Consider the following 14808-nt stretch of genomic DNA (forward strand, 5'->3'; position numbering starts at 1 on the left):
GCAGCAAGTTGTATTTCTTCTGAGGGACTCTCCTCCTTGGCTTGTCTTCTTCCAGTATCTTCACCTGGTCTTCTCTCTGTGCCTGTCTCTGACCTCTTCTCTTTCTTCTTAGCAGAAGGATTAGGACCCACCCATACGACATCATTTTACCTTGATTACCTCTTTACAGGCCCTGTCTCCATACAGAGTCACACTCCAGGGTACTGGGGGTTAGGACTTAGGACTTCAGTGTAGGAATTTCATGGGGACACAATTCAGCCCATAACGGTGAATAATATCTCAGTTTAAATATTGCATTCAGGTATTAAAGAGATTCTTTTAGGTTGCTGAAATACTTTTAAGTGACTATTTAATAAATACATGCCTACTTCTTTTCCTTCTCATAGATCAAAATGTCTTCCTTTCCGCTCACAATTTTACCCTGGCCGCCCCAGAATCATTGGTGAGGAAGAAATGCTAGTGCTCCTCTCTCTCTTGGAATTCTGGCTTACAAGTTTTGTCAGAAAACAAAAGGGTACTCAGATACTTCTCTTCAAAATGAGGAGGAGGAGGAGGAAGATGATGCTGATGCCGCTGATGTAATTTTTTGAGTGCTTATTTTGGGTGATTCACTGTATTGCTATTATCACAAGCCTGCACCATAGATGTTATTATCTCTGCTTGATATAGGAAGAAACTGAGGCTCAGAGAGATGAAGTAACTTTCCCTGGATACTTCTTGTTCCGCTTTTCTCCTGTAAGGCATCTGTTTGGTCCTGAAGGACTATCAATTGTGAGATTAGAAATGTGGGACAGAAGCAAAAGATATCAAGCTGATAGCCACCTGGATTCTTGGTGGCAATCAGAGCCCTAAGGGTCCCAGAAGTTATAGACTCCAGTGGCTGAATTCCACACGGTAGAGGTTTGAAGGCACAGCACAATCAACCTCTTAAACTGGGCTGATTGACTTTGGGTTACTTTTAGGCTAGGACCTGTGGATTATGGCCTGCATTGAATAACAGTTGTCAGGATAACTGATTCAGAGGTGGTCTCAAAAGAAAGGTTCAGGAGATGCAATATGAACACAAGATATGTTACCAAAATTTTTTTATAATGGAATTATGGGAAAGTATTAGTGGGAGCTGCTTGGAATGAGCTAGACCAGTGGTTCTTCACCCTGGCTTAGTATCTGAATAAATTGGGAGGCTTTCTAAAGCATTATGCCTGGGTTCCAACCATAGAGATCTTTACTGAGACTAGCATGGGCCTGGACATCTGTTGTTTTTAGTAGTCACCTGAGTAAATGTGACATATAGCCAAAGTTAACAAGAACTAATGAGCTAGATCTGGGGTTAGCAAGCTACAGCCCATAGGCTAAATCTGGCCTGCTACCTGTTTTTATATGACCCAGAACTAAGAATGGTTTCTATACTTTTAAGTGGTTGAAAAAAAATCAAAGAATAATAATATTTTTGATGCAATAAAATTATGGTTGACCCTTGAACAACATGGGTTTGAACGGTGAAGGTCCACTAATACACAGATTTCTTTTCAATAAATACAGTACAGTACTGCAAATGTATTTTCCTTATGTTTTTCTTAACATTTTTCTCTATCTTATTTTATTATAATATAGTATATAATACATATAACATATAAAATGTGTGAACTGACTGTTTTTGTTATTGGTAAGGCTTCCAGTCAATAGTAGACTACTTATTCTGGGGGGAGCCAAAAGTTACATGTGGATTTTCTACTGTGCAGGGGGCTGGCACCTCCTAACCCCTGCATTGTTCAGAAATTTAAATTTCACTGTTCATAATTCCAATTTTATTGGAACACATCCATCCATGCTCATTCATACACTTAGTGTCTGTGGTTGCTTTCACACTACAATGGCAGGGTTGAGTAGTTGCAAGAGACATACAAAGCCTAAACTACTTATGGTATGGCCCTTTATAGGAAATGATTACTAACCCCTGAGATAGGCTATGTCAAGGTCATCAACAGAGCTAGATTAGAACTTAAAAAGAAGACATAGGTTTGTGTAACTTGTATGCTTGTGTAGTGTATTTTGCACTTTAATTTCCTGTGGGCTTTTTTTGTCGCTGTTGTTGTTTCTAACAGAAGGACCCTAGTTGATGGATCTGTAGCTAGTCTGTTCAGGAAATTTTTTATAAAACAGGACTGAAACATACACTTTTTTCCTCAAAACATACCAGTACAAAGAACGTAATGTCCACAGAATATGATAACCCAGAAATTTTCAATACTGAAGCTCTCCTAAATCCCTTTTAATATCCATTTCCTATCCCATCTCTGCCCCTCAACCCTTTTTTGTCTTTCTCCCATCCTTCTATCCTATATTTGCAGTTAATACCAGCTGGATTCCTCAAGCTTTCCTTTCCTTGATTCAAGGTTGAGAAAAGAGAACAGTGTTTACTGGAATGATTTTAATATAAAAATGTAGTTGAGCAAGATTAGGAAAATACCACTGACTGTCCTATTGGCTTATTTCTTTTACCTTCGAGTTTTCATCCACTTGAATTTAGAAAAAAAGAAAAGCATTAAGATTAGGAAGATTAACAGAAAATGGAAAACAAACTAGAAAGAGAAATCCCTACCATCATGTTATGTTTTGTACAAAGCAGCAGCCACCATTTGCTTCCAAACCAGCTTATCCAGTTCAGAACGAGAAAGAATGTAACTTTATGCTTGGATGCACCACTTAGGCCTTTATTTATTTTGTTTTTCTCATAACTTTGGTGGTGCTGTTTGTGAGGGAGAAAGCAATGTTGATATATATTTATTAGTTTGGTCAGCATATATCATGGATTTATTTTTAAATAATGAAGATGTATCAGTTGAACTGATAGGAAAAAGTATTTGATTTCCAAATAGTTTATTATTCATCATTGGATGATAGTTTTTGATGACCTTGAGAGTCTCCTTACAAAACTCCTTGATGTCTTGGGTATTGCATGTGAGACCACGTTCATATTCACGTTCTCATTTTTATCCTGTCCTTGCCCCATCATAGTGAAGCAGCTATAATCCCAGGCATATTTACCCTACAGTCATCTGGAAGGAGTCCAGTAATGTCATTACAGATGGCAGTGTGCCCAGACTACCTTAAAAAAGCATTGGCTGTGCTACTAATTAAGTTTCAGGAAGGGTGATGTTCGCTTTTATATTAACAAGTGTTTTGAAAAGACTGACGGCAGATATGTTAGAAGCAGTTTTCTTATTCCTCAGAGTTCATGGTTGAATTTAGTTGTCCTTTAGCTTCCCGACTCCTAACTTTGAACACTGCTGGATGATGGATGGTGTGGACAGGAGAAAATATACGTACTATTTGCATGTTTTATGTTTCATACAGGGCCTCAACTTATTTCCTTTTTTTCTTTTAAAGGGTTCTTTACATTGGTCTGGCCTGCAATACAGCTCGCTATATTTATATTTCCTATCTGGAAAATGCCTGGACTGTTCTCCCCATGGAAGTTCTTCAAGGTAAGTTAACAGCTGGAATGAGAATTATTTTTCTACCTGACTGAGCTATGACTATGTAAAAGTTTAGTGGCCTTGAGCATCTGACTCTGAAAGGAAGGGCAGACCTACTGTTTTATACGATTTTGAAGTGGTTGTTAAGGAAGAGGTGACATCAGGGGGTTGGCTCTTCAGTTACGCTGAGTGTTCTGTGTTTGTTGAGCCAAACAAAGCTGGATTTGTCTCACACCCTTGTGATTAAACAAAGAAGAAGGAACTCTGGAATAAACTCCATGTACAACTGTTAAGCGTATACATCCAAAGGTAGTTTTAAGTATAAAATGATTTATCTTTTAAAGACTTTGATGTTTTGGTGTTTGTAGGTTAACTGTACATATTAAAATAAGGTTGTCGTAATTATTCTGTTTCTTCAGTTTCTTTTATCACATCTAGTGATTTACAACTAAAGCTTTATAGTCAAGCTGTTATTTTCCCATGAACCTTTTAAATCTTTGCTCGAACATCCTGACCAGAGTTCCTCTCTTTGCTTCACTGGACTGTTTCCCTTCAATAGATAACTTTAAAAAAAATTTCTAGGGGGCTTTTGCCATGTGGCGTAGGAGCAATAAAAACCGGATTTCTATACAAAGCATGGCCACATTAGCTCATATAATTTAGACTATCTACTGAAGACCCTTGTTAACTGCTTGGCTGAACCATTTGGTGGCTGGCATAATGATTAAAGTAAAGGTTTAGGACAAGGTTATCAGAAGTGAGGTCTTCTGGGACGGCCCAGGCTACTAAATCATTAATTGTACTGAACGGTCTGTGATTGTATACAATTTAATTAGCTTTATAGACTGCCATTATCATTTTCCCTAAACCTGAGGATACAAATATAGCACAATCAACATAATTTCTCATCATGATGTCTAAGATGAAAGACTCATTATTATACATCTAAACAAAATGTACAAAATGCAAGCTCATTCATCAAATCCCATTGTGGCAATGAAAAAAAATCTTATTGAAAGGAGATATAATTTTTATTCACATTATAATTATAAAATTAAAATATATACATACTCTAAAGGTGCTTTTCTCAGGCCTGATGCAATGGTATAATTGGTGAAAAGAGATTTTGTTTAAAATAGAAAATGGAAATTTGGTCTTATAATAAATTATTGTTTATAATAATTGGAACTCTGGAAGAGTCTTGAGGTAGAGCACGTCTCAGCATTGTGTCATTTAAGAATAACAAAGCACTAAATATGGACCGTAGGAAAGAACTGTGTAATAACAAGGTCAATGCAACACAGTTCTTAGGATTTCTCATCATTAGTCCTATTTTATGGGGCAGGATCCTTGCCTTACTTAACTGCTTTATTGTTGGTATAGCAGCGTGCAGACTCTGTATTAAAAAACAAACTCACTAACTGGTATGCCCACAGAAAAGAAAGGACATCATAATAATATATGCATACATATTTTTTCTCCTTTTAATTTAACATGAATTAGATGGAAAAGGACATAAATGACTCAAGAATTAAGAGAGCAAAAGAGAGAAGCTTTTTAAATGAAATGGATAAAGGAACAACAAAGGAATTTTATAAGAGGGGGAAAAAATAAATGCTGTTATGAATCAAAAAACTTTTTCCTGTTCATTTACCCAAGATAAATTAAATAACTACAAGAGTCAGGTAGCATGCTAGGAATGTCATAAATGCAATAAAATGTAATAAAAAATAATATATTAACTTAGGCCCCAAGGCCCCGCCATCTGTTGTGGAAGCTGGATGTGTAAACATAATTACTAGTGTGTTAGATGGAATCAGAAAAATGTGCCAGGTAACAGAGAAGCTCCTTGGAAGGAGCAGGGGATAGAATGATAAAGATATTACTGAAAGATTCCCCCCAGGAAATCACATATGAACTGGATTTTGAAGGCTGCCCAGGAATCCACTATGGCATAGAGAAAATGCCACAAAGCCATGTGCCAAAGCCAAGAAGTGGAAAGCAGAGTGGCAATGTCAGGGAAACAAAGTGTATGCCGTGGCCATAGTTAAATATTTATGGATACCTCAGGGCAATTATCCTAGCATTTCTGGAGTTGGCCATGTTTGAAATCCAAACAGGCATTTTGCTTCCCGTGGCAGGCTACAATTTATACCTCTATGGTTCATTTTCTTTTCCCCTGTGCCAGTAGAAATCTAGTTACTGATCTGAAGCAAGTAAAAGGGGCTATCTGTAAATACATAGAGTCTCCTTGTCTCATAGAGGACTCTGTGACCACTTCTAAGAGCTCTTTGTGTCTAAGACTGGAGGAGACAGTCTCATTCCTTGGGAGAAGTGAGTGTTAGTATGTTTCCATTGTACAATGAAAACAAAATCCCTTGCCTTTGGTAGACCCATACCCACCCCACAGAAAACAGTGGATCACCCACGTGGAGTAAAATCCTGCATCACATGGACTGAAGAGGTTTGTTCTGCCAGTCTGGTTTCTTCCCCCTTTACAGATATTGTCCAAATGACTTTATAGTCTCTGTGCTTAAGGCAGCTCTACTTAGGGTATGGTAAAGACAAGGACTAATGATGACAAAACACTGATTTAATTACAGGACAAGCCCATGGTCATGATATAGATGCTCCTTAATTCCTTGACTAGAATTGTTACTGATGATTACCAAAGACCTAGTCTCAATGGGGTGGTGGCTGGGAAGTGGGATTTTGGCTCTCTTCAATGATCTTGACACTGAATAGTGCCCACTTCTATTCTTTGATTCCCAACCAGTGCCACACCAGATGGTCTTCTTTAAAAAAAAAAAGAGAGGTGAGGTCTGTCTCTTCATCCTGTTAGCCCTTGCTTCTTCCCCCAATACCACGAGAACTAGTACCACCTAGAGGGCAACTGAAGGGGAGGAGACAGGGATGTACTTTACTCCCTATCCTCCATTGCCTAGCTCGTCCTCTTTGAGTGATATGTAACCAACAGAGGAGGATCCCTTGTTATCCTTCATTCTTTGGAGCTCTTGATCATCATTTCAGCATTCATCTCCTTAGGTCATGTTGGTAATAATTAGCAAGTGAGATGGGGATGAAGTAAATTTCTTCCTCTCTGGGCCCCTAGGAAGGAGACTCTGCAGGTATCCATTTGGGGATCAAGGTAAGACTCCTGGATACTGTTGGGAATTGTAAGGATGTTTCTTTCCCACGATCTTCCTCACATTTAGTGGCCAGTATTCTTGCAAGCTTATGCTTTTAGCAGCCTGGCTACCATCTGCAGCAAACACGTTCTCTAGGCAACTGGCAGCACCATATAAAGAAGCAGAAGACATATTTCCTGCCCATAAGGAGCCTGCAATTTATTTTAAAAAGAGACAGGGAGTCTAAGTCCTGAAAGTATTGCTGGGTGAAGTAGAGGGGGTGTGAGCTTATATTTACTTGCAAGATCTCATTTTTAAAAACCCATAGCAATTTTCTCTATTACTTTTCTATAAGAAGCATTTAAACATTCATGGTTATGATGAGGTATATATACTTTACTATATATATAACAAGTCAAACCCAGATTTGTTATGCTCCTTCCTATGCGGATATTGGTTGTGAATCCTTACAAACTTTGAGACAAACGTGATCAAAATTATTCTTGCTATTAAAATGCATTTAACGAAATTAGGGCCAGCCCAGGGCTGCTGTAACCAAAGTCCTTTTGAGGTACTTGACTGAATGGTCTGAGCACTGAGGGGTGAAAATGAGGTCTGTGTCAGGTCCTTCTCTGCAGGATGCTCAATCAGTGGGAGCTGGGTTAAGATTTTGATGAAAGATGGCTTTTTAGTGTCACCAGTAGCAGGGCTTGAACTGGTATTTATGAAGCTTTGCTCTTATTTAGTATGCCTGTTCAGCAAGTAAGGACCATGTTTTCCTTCCCCTTGTGTTCTGGAAGATCATAGAGACATTATGAAAGGGTTACTATGCAGTCCTTCTCTGATGGTGGAAATCCTAGACGTGATTCCAATCTGTTAGCATCCATATTGGAAATTTTCCGTCTGGCTTAACCCTTGAAACACAAGTAGCTTGCCACATGAATATGCAGGATAGACAAATGCTTCCAGGTTTAGCATTTCAGTTGATAAACTGGCGTATAAAAGTCACTGGTGCTGTTAAAATCATAGTTTTAATCATTTAGTTTTAATCAGAACAGTCTTAGAAATTGTAATAGAGCAGTTTTATTCTTTGTCACACCCTTGGTTTGTTTGCAGTTAAAAGGTTCTTATATACACTTTTCTTCAAAATAGGCATTATTTTGTCCATTTAAAATTCACATTAAATGTTTCCGCTTCAAGAATCCTGTTCTGGCAACTGCATTTCACACTGAGCTCTTCCTTTTCTGAAGTGTTCTCAGATTTATGGACTGATACACAGTTTAGCACTTAATTGCTACCCAATTATTTTACCAATACTAGTTTTACTTCCTTAGTTTTAACTCTTAAATGTGAAGACCATGCTTATGCTTTTTGAATTCTCCAAAGAAACATGCACATAGGAAGATATACTGTAACTGCTTATTGTATGATTTTATAGTCTCCTGCAAAATGTACTGTAATTATGTGTTCTAATTTTTAAAGCCCTTGAGTAATACAGAAAGTCCTATCTCAAAAATTTATAAATGTGTAAAGAAAATTTGAAAACTAAATCTGAAAGCTGAACCTTCAATATGATAACTTTTTTCCTAGGATATCATCCTTGTACATCTATAAAACATCAGTGGGTTTTTAATAATTTATTCATGTTCCCACCTCATTCTAGAAATTATATAAGACAACTTACCAAAATATGCAATAATCTACAAGCTATTAAGTGCTTAGGCTTGAATTAGACTGTCTTGTATTCCAGCTCCCCTACCTACAAACTAGGTGTTTTGGGGCAAGATACTTAAGTCTGAGTCTTAGATTCTTATGCTATAGAATAGACTGCTATGAGTATTAAATAAACTAATAATCCATGCAAAGTATTTAGCATATTAGCTGGTACATAGTTAGCCTTCAATAAATGTTAGATAATATAACAATGAAAGTAAAATAAAAAATTATAAATAAAAATCAGGACCAAGGGCAATATAATGTAGAAGATTCTACTCTACGAGATGAAATTGCAGTTATGCATTAAAACCTGGCCATAAATGACTAGTCAGTGCACACTGTTCTTCAAGGTATCTTTGGGAAGTGAAATTTTTACTGTCTTTGATATGACAGCAGTTTTCACGTGAGGCTTGATATGGGGAAATACTGAGCATATAGCAGAATTTGTTGGCAACTCTTGACATCAAACAGTTTGGGTGGTGGTCTCCTAAAACTTCTTTTAAGGTATGCTGAGGGCATGGTGCCAGCAGGTAAAATTCACAAGGGCCTGTAAAACATTGTTGTATATTGTGTATACAATAAAGTGTATACACACAAAAAGTGTATACACACTTTTTTTTTTTAACGCAACCCACATCTTTTTTTTTTTTTCTTGAACTTGTAAAGTGAAGTTTAGAAACTTACAGAAGCTTCATTTCCTCTGTTCATTTTTCCTCATACATGGGATTTGGAACTTTTCTCCAACCTTTCCCAGGGCCCCTTTTATCTCCAAATGCTTTCCTCCTCATCCCCCAACATGCGGACCACTGCCTGCTTAGTTTCAACATTCTTTTGCTCCTCTGCCGACGTGTGTCAAGGCACTGCGTATGTTTGTTCTCAGGGAGCTCAGTCTCTCTCTCTCAGATCAGTGCTGGCCCTTTTCACCCACTAGACTGTGAACTCCATGGTGGTTTAAGAGGTGTTTTGTACATTATCATATCTTCAAAGCAGAGCAGGGGCTCTGGCACACAGTCTGTGTGCTCATTAAGTCCTATTGAATGAATGCATGAAGGTGATTCTTGTAGTGCTATACGTTGGTGGATAGGGAGCTTTGGTGTTTAACAATAATTGTTGCGTGCCTTATATAAAGTCTCTTTCACTCAATGCACAGGTGCTTCATGAAGGTGGCTGCTAGGTCCACTGTTCTTCGTAGGGTTCTCTGCTATTTTTGGAATGTCCGTTGCTGTTGGTGGCCCTGACTTTAGCAGAGACACTGGGCTTGCTGTTTACCTGATGTTTCCTTTTCTTCATGGACACATAGTTGGATGCTATTTCCCAGCCTCCACTGCAGTTAGATATGACCATTTGGCTAATTCTTTCCAGTGGAATGTGAGCAGAAATGATAGTGTCACCTCTAAACCCAGACCATAATATTTTCCATGTGCCATCCTCTCCTCCCCCCTCTGCCACCTGGATATTGGTACCCAATATAACCAGGTGTTGAAGATAGCAGAGTCTCTGCAGCCTGGATCCCTGAATGACTGTATGGAGCACAGCTGCTACTCCTCTTGATTCATGCCCATTAGACTTCATATGAGCAAGAAAAACACAAAACATCTAATGTATGAAACTAAGATTCCAAGGTTTATCTGTTACAACAGCTATCATTACTTTAACCACTACAGATTCTGTTTATTGTGAGCCCAATGGAGACTTTTTTTTTCTTTTCTTTTCTTTTTTTTTTTTTGGAAAGAACAGTCTCTTTTCACTAGGTTGATCTTTCAGAAGCTTTTTTTTTTTTTTTTAATCCTAGCATTTGAGAGGTACCCTGAAGTAACTGAAACGTATGCTTTGGTCCATCAATGCATAAGGTTTGTCACAACTGATTCAGTGTGCCAGTGCTACGGGAATACTTATGTTTTGTTTAGTGAGCATAAGTCAGTGGCAGAGCAAGAAAAACAAAACAAAAAATCCTAGTTCTCCAGTACTTTGTCAGTTCTTACCCCTCCCAGCCATTATGATGTGATTTCCTCAAGCCAAGCAGCATTTTACAAAAGAGCAGCTGTCTATTTGGGAAGAAAGGATTTTTTTTCTTGCTCATCCCTGTATACATTTATGGCAATAGAGTATTCTTCTGGGCCAAGACTGAACAATCTTGAAAATCATGTTACAGGATCAGATACCAATGCTGAATATTATACGGTAAAGAGTTATTTGGGACATAGAAAAAACTTGATAATATGTATGATGTGAGCTCTTTAGAGAAGAAGGAGAAGTAGGTAGTAAGACTATACTTCTTTTTCTTTTTTCATAGCGAGAGCGTGAGTGGGGAGGGGCAGAGAAAAGGAGAGAAGGAATCCCAAGCAGGCTCCATGCTCAGCACAGAGCCCAGTGTGGAGCTTGATCTCACAACCCTGAGATCATGACCTGAACCGAAATCAAGAACTGGACGCTTAACCAACTGAGCCACCCAGGCGCCCTGAATATACATTTTTTTAAATTGATAGATTGTTGGATATGTTTGATATTATCAAACAACCTCTTGAAGTAGATTGTTATATTTACTATATAATATTTTTAATAGTTGTTGTGAGGGTGTATAGTACTTAAGTTCTCAACTTATATACCTTAGGTTCAAATCCTGTTCTATCCTGTTGTCTGTGTGACTTTGGACAAGGCACTTTAATCTCTCTGTGCCTAGTTTCCTTTTTTGGAAAAGGAAGAAAAAAAATATTACTGAGAGGAATAAATGAGATAACCTATATAAAACAGCATAATTCCCAGTAAACTGCTATATTATTATTAATGAAAAAATTTAATGTTAGTCATAATTATTTCTCATGGTTCTTGATTATTCATATGTAGTGTATTCCCAAACAGTTAAGGTCTTGGTTGTAGGTACTGTGAAGCTATCTCTATGTTTCTGTTAGGCTTTGTAGGTAACCCTGAGGGGCCCCAGAAAAGGTAAGGAAAGACTGAGAAGCTAAGTTTCTGTGACCTATGTGGTCTTTGAGAGTCATACATCAGCAGTTAACATACAGTGTTGAATCACCACTCAAACATACACATTCAGTTAATGCTCTGAATTGCTTTAAGGAATGTAGTTCCCAATTATCTAATTAGTCCCAAAAAGCAGTAAGGAAACTCTAGAAATCTGACTACAGAGAATCTTTTAAAACTGCCACATAATACTAGCCCCCAAATTCTAAGAATAGTTTAGAATCTTTAATAAGAATCCTGACTTAAGTCATCCTGCTGGAAGATGCTTTAATTATCTTAGAAGACTCAATGTTTTAGAAAACCTTTAGAATTTTGAAGAAAAAGAAAGAAAGAAACCCCATTACTGCTAGAACTATATTTGACCTGGAATTATAACAAAAATATATTTGTTATTGTTTTGGTCACATAAATACATAGGCCCATCTTTGTCTACCTGTAAATCCAGCAATCGACTGCTCACACACAGACATACGATAGATTTGGCTTCACTATTAAAGGTAATTTATAATCATTTGATGCAGTTTCAGGTCTTTGACGATTCATCTTTAAGAACTGATTTCCACATCTATGTTGGATTTTACTAATCTAATTTTGAATACATTCACCTTATTTCTTGGACTATTTTTTTTCTTTAGTGTTGTTAATGAAGAAATATGTGTATCTGAAAAGAAATGGAATTAGCAGCATCTTTAATTATATAAAGGGAAATATTTAAACATATTTCCATTGTGTACTTTGTCAACATTTATAATTAAGACTCTAGGGGGCGCCTGGGTGGCTCAGTCAGTTGAGCTTCCAACTTCTGATTTCTGTGGTCATGATCTCAGAGTCCTGGGATCAAGCCCCTAGTCAGGCTCCACGCTTGGAGTTGGGGGGGAGTCTGCTTGGATTCTCTTTCTCCCTCTCCCTTCCTCCCTGCTCGCTCGCTCTCTAAAATAAATAAATAAATCTTAAAAAAAAAATCTACCAGGAATTATTCAGCTCTGAGAAAGCTGGCATTATCTAAGGTATTACAATTGTTTAGTCAGATAAAGCAAATACTTTGACTTCGTGGAAATTAAGTATGCATAATATTCCTAATCTAGACCATTTTTCTAGTTAAAAAATAACCTAGTTGAAATGATTACTGAAACATATATAAACCTCACAAAAATTATTTTTATTATTTAACTGTAGGGCATATATCTAACCTATCCAGTAAAAACAGTATTTATTCCATTATTGGATCCACTTAAGATCATCCCTGGTAATTTAATTGTATGCTAGACATTGTGAATTTTATGTTGTTGGGTGCTGGATATTTTTGTATTTCTATAAATATTCTTGAGCTTTGTACTGGGATACAAATAAATTACTTGGAAATAGTATGATCCTTTTGGGGTTTGCTTGTGAAGATTACTTAGGTGGGACCAGAGCAGTATTCAGACTAATTCCCATTCTTTCATAATACTAACACATGGCCCTTTTGAGTACTCTCCCAATCCCAGGAATCATGAGTTTTCCAGTTGGGTGGAAACAGGTACTATTCCTGGCCCTGTGTGGGTTCTGAGTAGTGTTTTCTGTAATGCTTGTGGATGGTTCTTTCCCTGGTTGTGGACAGTCGGTACCGTGCTTTTGCTGCAGCACTCTGTGCTGAGCACGTGAGGGAAACCCCCTACAGATGCCCGTGGTTTCTCTCTGTAAGGCTCTCTCCTCTCTTGTACTCTGCCCTGGAACTCTAGCTGCTGTGGTCTCTCCAGACTGTCAGCTTCATCTTCTCAACTCAGTGGCTCTCCCTCTATGCCTTATAGATTTTAAACTCTAAAGCTCCTCATTTGTTTCCTATCAGTCAGAGATCACTGTCCTTAATTGTTGATGTCCAGTGTCTTGGGAACTATTGTTTCATATATTGTGTCCAATTTTTGATTATTTCAGAAGGAGGGCAAGTCCAGTCCATTATTCCACTTTGGTCAGAAGCAGACTAATGTCAGATTAAATCTTAATATTAATCTTTTAGTTTAATATTTCAAAATATAAGTTATGAGATGCTATTATCTCCAAATGAGATTATTTTTCAGGGAGCAAGCTCATGACTTAATCTAGGCAGAACCAGATGATTTCTTAACCCCTTCTAGCTATAACATCTGTTGTGGCAGTATCTTTTTATTACATTTAAAGCAGTGCTCTAATAAAGATTTAAATTCAGACAATGCACAGTTACTATTACAAAATTAGTTTTCATCTGTTATCCTTTCCTCCCTCCCAACAAATGATGAAAATATAACGAAACGGGTATCAAGGCACTATAAATGGTCTCTACACTTTTTTGGAAAACAAATTGGACTATATATTAAAAGTCATAAAAATTATTATATCTTTTGAATCAGTAACCTTATTTGTAGAATTATAGCCAAATAAATAATCTCAGATGTGTAAAAAGCTGTATCTCTAGAAATGTTAGTCATGGTGCTCATTATAATGGAAAAAAATGGAAATAATTTTGTCATAATAGGTGTCCAGTAAGGGGTTAAAACCCAAAATATATAAAGAACTCCTACAACTCAACAGCAAAAACCCCCAGATAACCCAGTTCAAAAATGGGCAAAGGAGGGGCGCCTGGGTGGCACAGCGGTTAAGCGTCTGCCTTCCGCTCAGGGCGTGATCCCGGCATTATGGGATCGAGTCCCACATCAGGCTCCTCCGCTATGAGCCTGCTTCTTCCTCTCCCGCTCCCCCTGCTTGTGTTCCCTCTCTTGCTGGCTGTCTCTATCTCTGTCAAATAAATAAATAAAATCTTTAAAAAAAAATGGGCAAAGGACTTGAACAGACATTTCTCCAAAGAAGATGCATAAATGGCCAGTAAACATATAAAAAGATGTTCAGCATCACTAGCCATTAGGGAATGCAAATCAAAACCACAATGACATACCACTTCATACCTGTTAGGAAAGCTACACATGAAAAATGACAAGTGCTGGGGAGGGTGTGGAGAAATTGGAACTAACTCTTGTGCATTTCTCAGGGGAATATAAAACGGTGTGGCAACTGTGGAAAGCAGGCAGTTCCTCAAGGTGTTGAACATAGTATTACCACCCTAGGACCTAGTAATTCCACTTCCAGGTGTACACACCAAACAACAGACAGCAGGCACCCAAGCAGATACTTAACACCCATACACGTAGCAGCAGTATTCACAATAGCCAAAAGGTGGAAACAACTGAAATGTCCATCAACAGCTGAATGAATAAAATGTGTTATATCCTTGCAAGACAATATAAAAAAAGAGGGGAATTCTGACACATGCTACAACTTGGATGACCTCTGGAGACATTATGCTAAGTGAATAAGCCAGACATCAGAGGACATGTACCAATTCCACTGATAAATGGTTCCACTTATATGAGGTACCCAGAGTAGTCAGATTCAGAGACAGAAAGTAGAATGGTGGTTTCTAGGACCTAAGTGGAGTTATTGTTTAATGGGTACAGAGTTTCAGTTTGGGATGATAAAAAAAAATTCTGGAGATG

At 37.7% G+C, this 14808-nt stretch overlaps 1 protein-coding gene across 4 annotated transcripts in view; it reads left to right on the forward strand.

Moving 5' to 3' along the window:
* MFSD6 (major facilitator superfamily domain containing 6) overlaps positions 1–14808 on the forward strand; it is a 73155-nt gene that overhangs the window by 45867 nt on the left and 12480 nt on the right. For 3 of the 4 annotated variants that reach the window (XM_026492305.4, XM_048214016.2, XM_048214017.2), the window contains exon 3: positions 3391–3488. In XM_026492305.4, the coding sequence (XP_026348090.1) occupies positions 3391–3488 (98 nt within the window). Of the gene's footprint in view, positions 1–2901; positions 3305–3390; positions 3489–14808 lie in introns of those variants that run through there. The other variant, XM_057303560.1, reaches the window with a different exon arrangement.

The sequence above is a fragment of the Ursus arctos genome, unplaced genomic scaffold, assembly GCF_023065955.2.
Source record: "Ursus arctos isolate Adak ecotype North America unplaced genomic scaffold, UrsArc2.0 scaffold_1, whole genome shotgun sequence".
Classification (NCBI taxonomy): domain Eukaryota; kingdom Metazoa; phylum Chordata; class Mammalia; order Carnivora; family Ursidae; genus Ursus; species Ursus arctos.